The following is a 12,584-nucleotide window of genomic DNA, read 5'->3' on the forward strand; positions in this document are numbered from 1 at the left end:
GTTAATGCAAAAAAATTCCACGATGAACAACATATGAAAATGTTAAATAAATACATGATCTGACCCTGACTGGGCCATAGTCGCCTCACCTTAATGCCTGGCTTTGCAAATCAACTGTGAAGTGATTGATTGCCTCCTCTCTTCGTGGCCCCAAGTGCCGGGCCTCTGTGGTACCTATTATTTGGTCTTCCGTGGCAATGAGTTGTGTTTCCCTTGTGTATAAGCCTCCCTGGCTGTGCGGAAGGAAGGAGGGACTTCTACTTCACCACCTCAAGGAGCACACAGCCCAGTGCTTCGCCCACGGAGGCCATGGGGACGGTATGGAGTGTGGAGGTGACTGAAGGTGAGGGCCTATCCCACACCCCAGGTTGTAAAGCTTTGCATTGGAACCACCAAAACCCCACCGAAGTAAGGCACAAGAGGAAGCTGTGGTTCCCTAATTATGGCTCAGGAACCCGTTCAGAACTGAGTTGAATATAAATGCTTTAAAGGACCCACCAGTAACAAGGAAGGGCTTTGGAAATTGTTTTTGCAGAAAGAGGGATGCCTCTGCACTTGGGGATTCTTTGTTCTTTAGCCTGCCATGAGCACTTCCTGGTATTGCAATTCAGTGTGAATTTGCAATGATACAAGCACCTTTAATGAGGATCACACTCCACGTTTTACAGTGTCACTCCCCCCTATCATGCATTATTTAACTCACAGCAGGCGGCAGGACACTGTGCTAGGCGCTGGTTAAAAGCTGCTTTCTGTGGTCCATTGTGAGGAGCCATTGTTTGCTGCCTTTGAGGTTAAGAGGGGGCAAACGGCGCATCTTAGGAGACAGTCTAGTTGTATTTCAGGTTGGGACCTGGCCAGCCACTAGGTCCGTGAACTTGCTGGATTCCTTAAAGCGTTCCCTAACTAAATGCTTCATTTTGCCTAATGCAGTCCAGTGAAAATGAGATAAGGAGAAAGAGCAAATGGAGGAGGAGATCGGGAAATTATTGTTCAAATGTATGTGCCTTTTCTTTAAAAACTTTGGAAGCTATGAGCATGGCCAACACCCAGAATAATGAGGGGAAAAAAGAGAATTTGTCAAAACATTTTCCCGACCCTGGCCTGCTAAGACGAGTTTGCTTCCCTGGAGGAGCTATGGAGTCAACATTCTATTTGACGAGAAACGGGAAGAAACTGGGGAAGTGCCGACATTGCGCATAGCAGACCGCCTTGGCTTTTTGCATTCCTTCGCTGCCCGGATTTAGCCTTTCCATTCTGTAGCCAGCAGAGGGCACTGTTGCTACATAGGCTCCATTTTGACTTTTGGTGGGGAGAATTTTCAGAGCTATGAATATAAAAAAATACTTGGATCCAGTAAGAAATACACACGATTTTGTATGAAATTTTACTGGGAAAAATAGATTATTATTAAGAAATTATGAATGTCTTATTTGATTAGTGAACCATCGAACCACAGAAGGAAAGTGAAGATGTTTCATGACTGTCTTTGTTATCAAAGATTAAATTGCAAGAACAAAACAGCAATGGGATGATAAATAGCAGCATGCTATCCCTAAATTATTTAGGACACAAATAGTTAGGACTTTTTCTCTTAGGAATGTGTGTGCCGAGACTAGTAACAGGGAAGAATAGGTCTGATTTATCCTAAACACCTGCTTTTTTATTCATTGCATACATGAACCCTTCCATTAATATCAAGAGAGTTAAACGTAACTCCATCTCATCAAAGCAATCGGGCATCTGAAGCCCTGTATGATTTACCTCAACAGACTTTTCTAGTTTTGTATTTTACTAACTACTTCTGCCCCCACTGTGTTTCAGCCTCATCTAACCTAGTCCCCATACTTAAGCAGCATTTCCCTGCCTCTGCCTTTGCCCCCACTCATCTCCCTCTCACTTGCTCCATTCTCCACACACTGGAAATCCTACCTGTTCCTCAAGGTCCAGTTTAAATGCTAACACTTGTGAATGTTGCATGCAGCTCTTATTCTCTCTGAGCATTTATGCAGTAAAATGAGGACCTGTTCTGTTGCAGATACTGTCAAGGCATTCACAAATGATTAAAACAGGGAAACAGATGGCACTACAGTGACATATCATAAATGCTGTAATCAGAGTAAGCATGAGAGAGAGCCTCAGAGCTCTAATCAGTTTTTCAGAGCCAGCTGGGGGGAGCAGGGAAAGCTTCCTGGAGGAGGTGGTGCTTGAAATAGGGTTGAAGGTTAAAGAAATCTGGATGATTGAAATAGCCCCTTAACTGGTAACATGTAGATTACAAGGGATGAGGTAGTGAAAGATAAGACTGGGAAAGTAGGCAGGCACCATCATACAAAGGGAGGTTGGACTTTATTCAGTAAGCCATGGGGCCTCATGGGAGCGATTTAAAGTGGAGAAAGTACTGGATTAGACCCCTATTTTAGAAAGGTTGCCTGGACGCAGTGTTGTAGATAGGCTTGACTGGCCGGCAGACTACTTAGGAAGTTACATGCCATTCTTCAGATGAGAAATAGGAAGGGCCTGAACCAGGGTAGATAAAGTAGGAATGGACAGAAGCAGGCAGATTAGGCCCCCATATCACGTTGTTCATAACCCTTATGGAATGTGTGGCTTTCTACCTTATATTGTGTTACATTCATCTTCCCTAGAAGACTAAGTTCCTTGAGATCAAGTTTTTATTTCTCAGGTCATTTCTTTATTGCTCATGTCACATGGCCTTGTACATGATATACTCTGTCAGCATGAGTTGACTGAGGGGAACAATTGAATTTCTGAAATTTTAGATCATGAAGGTTTACTTTGGAAATGTTGTATTATAGCTCTTTGGTCTCAAAAGTCATGGGAATGACATCTTTATCATATTAGTAATGTACCATGGATAGTTGATATATTTTGAAAAAATGAAATTTCTTATGGAAACCTCACCATTGGTTACCATTTATGGGTGTTATACTTTAAAGTGTTAAATGATTCTGATGGTCTGTACTGTTTGAGCTCACCACTTGTGTGCATGTGTTTGAAGATTTTTGAAGAGGGAGAATGAGCTCTGCGTAGCTGGTATACACACAAGCCCCTTAAGACCAACTGTCCTTTCATAACAGAAACTGCAGTGCACTCAATCCTATTTGTACATACAAATCCTCACAGGGTGTGGCATTTAAAAAAAATTCCTTGTTCTCAATTGAAATGCCAACAGAAAAAACATCCTGAGATCTCCCTGCCCTTGTGGACACTTGAGCCGTGTGAGCCCCAGAGCTCAACCAGCGAGGCTTTGTTTCTCCTTACAGAGGATGCCAGGCAGCTTAGACTCACAAGGACTAGAAGAAGGATGTTATACTCTCAACCCTGTAGATAAACGGACTTTGGAAAAGCACCTTGAGAAGAGGTGCACTTGGTTACACCATTATTTATTATCCTAGCAGCTTTAAGTCTCTGTCTAGCTTGCAGAACTGAAAGGGAACATGGGAAGTTTATTTCAGAGGCTTTATTCTTCACACTAACTTGGCTCCAGCATCTTGCAAAAGTGACGTATCCTTAGCAAGTTCAGAGGACACTGGATGAAACTCTGACCCAAAGTGAATGTTATGGGTAGAAGTATATTCTATCATTTGAAAGTTGGTTGAACGAAGTTTTACCCAGTGATTTAGTTAAACATATAGTAGTCATTCTTCCTACCCAGGGTTATGGTTATCCGTTTTTATGCTCTTGCTTGCTCTTTATTTCCTTCCATAAATTTCCATCTCCTGTGGGGTATAGAAAGCAGTTGTTATTAGTATTATGCAGTTGAACTGTCCCCAGGTTTAACTAATCTGGTTTCAGGTAAAATGGCTATAAATCTTTTGTTCAAATTTGGTAGAGAAAAAGAAAACTTGAAAATTGAGTCTCTTACCTTTAAATTGATATCAGGATTCAGGCTTCATAATGCCCTAGTATTTAATCTGTTGACTTAAAGTGAGACAAATATTTAAAGTGATTTCCCTCCAATGGTTAGTTGTTCTTTAGTTGTAACTCTTCATCTTGTATTTAACCTTAAAAGGCACTGATAGTGCCTAAAATGTAGCCATGAAACATGAGATTATTACTTCAGGCACTCGTGCATACACACACACACTCTTTATTATGAGGAACTTCAAACCCACAGAGAAATAGAATAGTGCAATGAATGCCCACCTACCAACCACCTGGATCCCACAATTACTAACAGTTTTTCACAAAATAAATGACTGATTACATGATAGGTGTAGTTGCTTCAGCTTTCCCTCCCAAAAAAGTGAATACAGAGGGTGCCAAAAAAAATGTAGACACATTTTAAGAGAGGAAAAAACTGTTAAAATTATGTTGATGGTAACCACTTTGAGCACCTCTTGTAATTGCAGAAGTCAAACATGACTTGTATTCATCTTTTGTTATCGGTATATATTGAGTATTACAACTTTAATAGTTTTTTCCTTTCTTAAAATATGTGTACATTTTTTTGGCATCCTCTGTATTTGCCTGTATTACCCCAGTTCCATTATTATACCTGACAGAGTCGAGAGTAAACACCTAATCTCCTCTAACAGCCAACTCATATTCGAATTTATCCAGTTGTGCCCAAACTATGACTATTTATCAGGGAAACCATTATCAGAAGATCAGAGATCTGAGAACTTGGTTCTATCACTCAGTTGATAAAAGTCAGGAGTATAGCTTGGCAGCAGAACAGAACTTAAGGCAGCAAAATATATAGTAATTATTTATTCATTTGGAAACATTCCCCTCCTCAAGCTACACTGACCTCTGGAGAAATTGAGCGATCAGTTGGAATCAACTTGAGCCCCCAACTTGGTTATCTTGGGGCTCTGACTCTACTAGAACTTCGGTGGCTCTAGTACAGAGGGGCAATATCATTGAGAGAAGCCTTCAGACATTCTTATAGATGGACAGTCAGTTATTCCAACAGCATTTATTCAGTAGGCCACCTTTTCCTCAATACGTTGAAATAATACCACGGAACTATCAAAATAGTGAATGAAAACACGTGAACATATTTTTATCATCTTAGGGCAGGGGAAGCTTTTCAAAGCAAGGTATGAAACATTTGACTACATAAATATTTGAAACTTTATGGCAAAAGACAAAATAAATTTAAAAAGTAAATGCAGGTTTGAAGAAACTGCTTGCAACGTAGAATTAAAAGTAAGAGTTCTCTAATAAGCTAATAGTAACTATAAATCAGTCAGAAAAATTTTTTTTAAAGTAGGCAAAAATACCAGGGGTGCCAAAAAAAATGTACACAAGTGGACACTTTGGTCAACATTGCTCAAGCAGTAGTTCACCATACTCAGAAATGTCTGGACGCTGATGGTAACCACTTTGAGCACCTCTTGTATTTGCAGAAGTCAAACGTGATTTGTATTCATCTTTTGTTATCAGTATATATTGAGTATTACAATTTTCATATAGTTTTTCTTTCTTAAAATGTGTATACATTTTTTGGCGGCTTCTGTATAAATAGACGATTTAAAGATGAAGTGATAGAAATGGTTTAGCATATGGAAGGATGGTTAAACAAATGAAAATTAAAACACAAATGAGATTCCTTCTGCTTGGCACAAATGACAAGGGTTGATAATATTTCATGTTGGGGAACATGCGGGAAAAGGACTCATCTACTGCTAGTGAGCATGGAAATCGGTACAGCTTTTGTAAGGCCAAGTTGGTGTATATTATTACCCCAAATTTCTGTTCTCCTCACTAGTTTATAAGCTGCATACTTATGCAGACTGCCTCTGTTCCTGACTTCATTTTCTGTTTTTGTATATGCTTTCTCCTAGATGGCGATATGTGTGCTTCTCATCTCAGCCTGGTAGCCTGACCTTGACTCCTGAGTTCCCTGATCTCTTCACAACTGCAAGTCATTCTCATACAAAATTTGACTTTACCTAGTCTGCACCTTTGAGAGTTTTGGAACAATATGCAAGTTCAAGTCACCATCATGTTGTCTTGCTGACTCTCATGTGACAAGACCAGCATTTGAGTTGCTTGCTTCTGCCCTTGTTCTTCTGCCTGTTGCTCCCTCTGCAGCTGTCAATCACATACATGTGTAGTCGTACAAAAGCTCTTTGCTTTTTCTATTTGTCTTGTGAATGTTGTCATTTGCTTCTTATATATTATATTAGTGTTGTGTACCACTCAGTGATATAAAACTTTCAATAATTGTAAATTTGCTTAAGTTCGGGTGAGAATGGCACCCAAGCAAAACAAACAAACGAACAAAACCACCAATAAAAGACAAAAACAAGAAAGTGGATGATAGAAATGCAAGACAAGTGAAGAGGGCAAGAAAGGTGATGTCTATTGCAAACAAAATGAGAGTTCTTGAAATGTTTCGATAATGGTGAAAAAAAAAAGACCTTTGTAGGGTGTTTTTTGGTGTTAATGAATTTACAATTTGTACAGTAAAGAAAAATCAGAAAGGTATTAGGGCTAGTGTATCGAGGGGCACACCAGAATCATTGAGAAAATCACACATAACTTGAAATCCCAAAATATAGAAAATGGAAAGAGATTTGCACTCATGGCTACTAAAATAGAAAAGGCCAAATAGGCCTCTTTCTGCATGTATAATCCATCAGCGAGCATCACAAAAATGCAAGCTTAAATTTCGATCTGGATGAAAAGTTCTAACATTTTTTCATGAAGAATGGGTGGTTAGATAGGGTTAAGAAATACTATGGTCTATGAAAAGAAGTGGCTGGCAGAGGAAGCAGGTCATGAAGCTTCTGCAGAGTATCCTGAATACCTGAAGAAAATGATTGAGGAAAATGACTATTTGCCTAAACAGGTCTTCAGTGCTGATGAAATGGTCCTATTCTGGAAGCACATGCCTGCTGCCACATATGGCAAAGGATGAGAAAAAGACCAGAGGCTTCAAGCCTGGAAAAGACAAGCTCAAAGTTCTACTTTGTTCCAATGTAGACTTTTGATCAAACCCATGTTGCTTCACAGACTTCGAAATCTATGTCCTCTTATAAGAGGATGTGAGAAATGCTTTCCTGGCTACATGATGGGAAACCATAACATTGGGATCACTGAGAAACGCTTTTTGGGCTGTTTTTTGAAGTATTGTATTCCTGAGGTTAAACAACATTTAAACCAAAAAACTCTTGAATTCAATGTTGCTGATTCTGGACACTGACAAAAGTACAATAGTAAATGCTTCTCTTTGCGTTAAAATTATCTCCATCCCTCCCCCTGACCTGTAACAACTCCAGTCCTTCAACTCATGCATCTGGGAGTGCTAAAAATGTTCACGATGTACTGCCCTCGGCGTATGTTTGACTACCTTGCAGATCTTATGAGAGAGATACCAGAACTTACTGTGAGAGAAGCTTGGCAAATTTTCTCCATTTGTCACACTCTTAACGATAGTAGAAGAATCAGTGAGAACAAATAAAACAATCAACCCTTAATGGAGCCTGGTGGACACTTTGGAATGAGGTTGTAACTGATTCTGAAAGTTTCCTTCCAGTGGTAGAACTTGAAAATAGTGTAACGTCTACAAAACGTTTAGGTAGTGAAGAATTTGAAGACATTGAATTAAGTGACGTTGCTGAACTGTTAGGTTGTCATCCTCAGAAGATAGTTGAGAAATATTTCAGAGATGTGATCACCTCAGAAGTTGATAAAAGAGGTCAGCATAGGTTAACATCCAGAGCTCAAAGAATGTTGAAGTACCCACTCTGCAAATCAAAATGCTGTGATTATTCAGAGGGAAGAGGTTTCTGGTGGAATAGTTACTGACTTTCAGGCAAGGCTTAAATGATTACCCACAACCCTCTAAAACAGTAATATAAACAGCAGGCAGAGAAGCTGCACACAGAGAGTTGAACCTTGGGATTCAAATTCTGATCAGCTCTGATGGTGTGGTGATCCACATGTCAGAGGATGAAAGTGAAGCAGAAGACAGCTTACTTATCTCCAGACAAAATCTAATCTCCGTTCTTTCCCTATCACGAGCGTGATGACCAGCATTTTCACTGATGCGTGATTGTCCTCACCTTGAGATCAGAGAGAAATAGAAATGAATTGCCCAATAATCACTATTGCTAATATATATTTAATGCCATAAAGATTCATTTTACTTAGTGTTTTATTTCAGTGACAAACCAATTGTCTGAGCTTTCATAATACTCCCTTCCCTACCCCAGTTTTCACCCAAAGCTCATAAATTCCTCCAACACAAATTCCCCTGATGATGAGGGTATTGGGAACTCAATTCTAGTACGTAAGGAGGGGGCTACTCTACTTGGTTGGACATTACAATTTTGTACCTTGACCTGAAATTTACATGAATTCTGTTTAGGCCTAACTTGCTATCTCAACTGAAAGGATCCAAACCCTCTCCTTTTAACCAGTTGGATATAAACTAATTTGTTTTGCAGCAATTGTATCAGGTCCTGAAAGGCAGTATATTTATAATGGATTCCTGGGTTTACTTTGATATCTGATCAAAGAGGAGATGCTGCTAGAGTTCATTTCCGTTGATTTTCTCTGTTCCCATATGTGGTCTTCCCAGTGATTGAAACAGTTGAATATCTTCCAGAAAAAGATATTGATACTTTCTCTTCCCTAAAGGTGGTAGAAATCCAGTAATCTCCCACCCCAGCGTAGAGGTCTGAATTATAGGCTACGTATATCTGAGTTTGAAGTGATCAGAGAAAAGGGGAAAAAATACAAAAGTTAAAAGGGCTTACTTGCGTAGTTACAGTTGAGATGACAGACATTCCTCAACAAGTTCAAAAGAGGCACATGAAAGTTGAAAACCTATGATAGGGTACTTTGGAGCTAGTGACTTGCCACAGTGCCAGAGGATCTTACACTCTTGCTCTAAGCCACTGATTCTCAACACTGACTGCACGTCAAAATCATGATGGGGACCTTTGCAAAAAATACAGATTTCTGGGACCCGCCCTTAGACACGCTGAATCAGGGATGGGGCCAGCATCTGTGTATTTCCAAAGCTCCTCAAGTCATTTTTTTATACAACCATGATTGCAAACCACTGCTCTACGTCTAAACAGAATTATAATAGAAAATATTCATATAATGCAAATGATGGGCTCAAGAGCTAGGAAACCTTGATTTCAAGTGTCTACTCTGCACTAGCTAAATGGATGGTCTTATTCAAATCATTCCCCTCCTACCTTATCTGTCAAATGAAAGAATAGGATCCATATCTAGAGTCCTTCTATCTCTGACATTGTTACCTTGAGAGAAAGGTGTTTCATCCTCATTGGTTGATTTTGGGAGTACCCAAGCCCTTTCATAGAGACCAAGGTAAGTAGTAGTATTATTGTATTGTGTTCTTGTTTTTTTAAAAATTGTGCTTATTGTTCAAGCGTTACCACATTTTAGTCCTTCTCAGAAAAGAGAGTTAGGCATAGATGCCATAAAAAAAGTGAAACAAACATAGCACAGACTTCTTGGAAGGAAAGATAGCACCTCCTGTGAGTTTCTTTTTATGTGATAATTGCTATTTTTCTTCTGAGTTACAAGGTTTAGGGAAAATAATGCATAGATATTTTAAGGAAAACACTAACATTTTGTGTCTACTGTTTCCATAAACCAAAACAGAACTCTGTATGGTTCCTGTTTCAAGTTTCCATGGATACTTGGCATAGTCTTAATCATATCTAGAGGTAAACATTAAGTCAATGATTGTTTTACCAGTTTAAACAGTGGTTCTATATGCCATTAAATAATGTGCTTTCCTGATTTTACCATTCATTGAGATTTCTGCATTGGCAATTTTTTCCTCTTAATTTGACCAGAATTAGAAAAATAAAATTTTAAATGAAACTACATAAATCAGGAACTGTTAATATAAAATAATGTAATGGGAAGCTGACTACTGCATGATTTTAGTTGTCATAGGAATGCCTAGACTTTAGCTTGATACTTGGAAATATTTGTCTAGGGCCCAGGTCATTTGAAATAAAAACATTGAGATAAATTTAATTCTTGGTTAAGTCAGTATCCAGTTAAAATAATCTAAGATGTATTATTCATGAGGGTAATAGAGCATTTTAATATGGTTGAGTTTAACAAGTCAGCAGAACTTATAGGAAGGAAGATGTGAAAGGTGGTATAGTGGTAGAAAAAGAAGTTAATGACAGACATTGATTCAAGACGACAGATTAGAGAATATAAAAGTGCAAAAAAAAAAAAAAAAAAAAAAAAAAGACAACATTGCCATGTAAACCGGTGTTTCTTTTTTTAAGTTAAGTATAGTCCCCAAATTGAAAATCTAAAATTTCTTTTAGTACATTTTATGTACAGTTTGAGTGGAAAGAATCTTTCTGTCACCAAATGGCTCAGGTAAATGTTTGTGTTCAGTATTACGAAGTGCATGGAAATTTCCTTTCCAGACATATTTAACCACTGGAAAAAGAAAAGAGTGGAAGAGAAATGGAGCTCAGGCTGCTGAAATTTGTAGAAAATATTAGAAAACTGGCATTACATTTAAAAAGAAACTTTTCTTTGTTTAAGATCTTTTAAGTTCAAAATGCAGAGAAGGTTCTTTAAACTAGACATTGGATTACATAGCTGCCACCACCTGAATACTAATAAAGGGCTTCTACAGTGTGGATAGCCTAAAAGAGTCTGTGAATCATGTTTGTGCTATGAAATACATTGATCACTGAATTTTACATAGTATTATTGCCTTTTAATGGCCTTTGATGTCAGTGTATTCTGGTTATCTAAGAATTTAGAAATAAATATGATGTGCTATGAACAAAGTGTATATATTCTTGAGAACCATAAAATCGAAGAGAAAATAGAGGAAAGGATAAATAGTATATTTCATTTGCATGAATAACAAATATTGAGAAATCAAATATGAATCTAGTGTACTTGAGACATTACACTTCATCTTTCTTGCGTTGTTACATAAAGCCTAAGATGTAATTAACTCATCATTGCAAACAGCTAGAGTTGGCTCTTGATGAATTGGTAATGGTGAGTGTGATCATGAGAACATGACACATAGAGTGAGGACTTTGCCACTGGCTTCCTTTCTGCCCTGGGCTGGGGACTCCCTCTTTCTGAGTGAGTGGTGATTAGTCCTGGCAGAAGAACCCTTGGGCTCTTGGGGCATGAGAAGCCAGCACGGGGCCTAAGGCTTCGGAATCAGACCTGTTTTCAGTCCTGTCACTCCAATTGCCAGCTTTGTCTGTGAGCATATTTTCTAACCACTTCAGACTTGGGTTTCTAATCTGTAAAATGGGGTCAAAAATACCTGCATTATAGGACTGCTATAAGGTTATGTAAAATGCTTAGTACAGTGCCTGGCACATAGGAAGCACTCAATAAATTGTTGTTATTATTATTATTATTATTATTATAACATGAATAAGCATTATAGAACTAGAATATGATAGTTTATTCCTGTGTTTGCAAAATTTTAATATTTTGATATTTCATCTAATTTCCCTTGCAATAAAATATGCATGATGGTTTTAAGAAGAGACAAGGAATAACAATTGATTTTTAATATTTTTCTTTGCTTCTGAAAGACACCTGAAACAACAATTCCTTTGTCCCTATGTTATTCCTTGAACTGTGGTGATTCCATATGCTTTATTTACAATGTGGTCATCATTGCATGATATTTACTTATGTACTGATTAAAGGTAATGACTTTTTCACATCTAGAGTATTCCTATTCTGTAGAAAATAATCCACCAACTGGTTCCACTTTAACGTAATTAAATCACTCTGTGTTGATAGGAGCTAAAGATAAAGCTATGTTAAGACCTGGTTTGCTTAAACCACAAGTTATTAGCTCAGCTGCCTTTGAGAGAAATTGGATGTCTAAGTAATCTTACTGGATGAGGACAATTCCTCATAACTAGCTTCTGAACTTTTTTTTTTGTATTTCACGTATTCTGTGATGGCATTCAAGAAGTTTAAAATAATGGTATTCAGAATGTGGAATATTTATCGTCACTGTAATGCTGTGTCTGCTGAGCAACAGAACTGTCACTGCCATAACTCAAGTCCTCACTGCCTCTTACCCTGGATGATTGTAGTGGCCTCATAACTCACATCCCAACCCTTTCAGTGTTTTAACTTGGAGTCTTTTGTGTTCTAGTATATCTATCTAGTAGTTCCTGGTGTTCAACACCTTGCTGCCTGACTTAACTTCCCTTGTGCACAATTCTGATTCTGTTACTTCCTTGTCCAAAAGTCTTCAGGGACTGCCCGTTGTCTCTGTTTTCCACTACTTAGCCTTTACATCATGGCCCTGTCCCAGTGTACCTTAACCAGTTTTGTCTGCCATTGTTCTCTTGCATACAATATATGTGCTAGTCCCTGTCTTCCTCAGCCCTGTCTAAATACTAAAGATCTTCAGCCTATAGGTCAACCCTGATCTCTTAAGCTTGTCACTTAAGTTCTGGCGGGTAAGATCAGAAACTAGATTTATTACCTGAAGCTAGAATGCCTGAAGTGAGCCTACCAAGCTGTGGTCTCCTTGTTCTCCTCCATCATTGTAAACACCTCGTATTACTTCTTGATTAATTGGTAGTGGTATGATGAGT

At 38.4% G+C, this 12,584-nt stretch overlaps 1 protein-coding gene across 1 annotated transcript in view; it reads left to right on the plus strand.

Moving 5' to 3' along the window:
* The window catches only part of LOC148754685 (uncharacterized), a 55,769-nt gene that overhangs the window by 39,920 nt on the left and 3,265 nt on the right, over positions 1-12,584 (plus strand). The window contains exon 5 of the mRNA XM_088794766.1: positions 5,814-5,889. Within this exon, the coding sequence (XP_088650892.1) occupies positions 5,814-5,889 (76 nt within the window). The remainder of the gene's footprint in view (positions 1-5,813; positions 5,890-12,584) is intronic.

Source organism: Rhinolophus sinicus, chromosome 18 (assembly GCF_057876585.1).
Source record: "Rhinolophus sinicus isolate RSI-liver-muscle chromosome 18, RSI-T2T, whole genome shotgun sequence".
Classification (NCBI taxonomy): domain Eukaryota; kingdom Metazoa; phylum Chordata; class Mammalia; order Chiroptera; family Rhinolophidae; genus Rhinolophus; species Rhinolophus sinicus.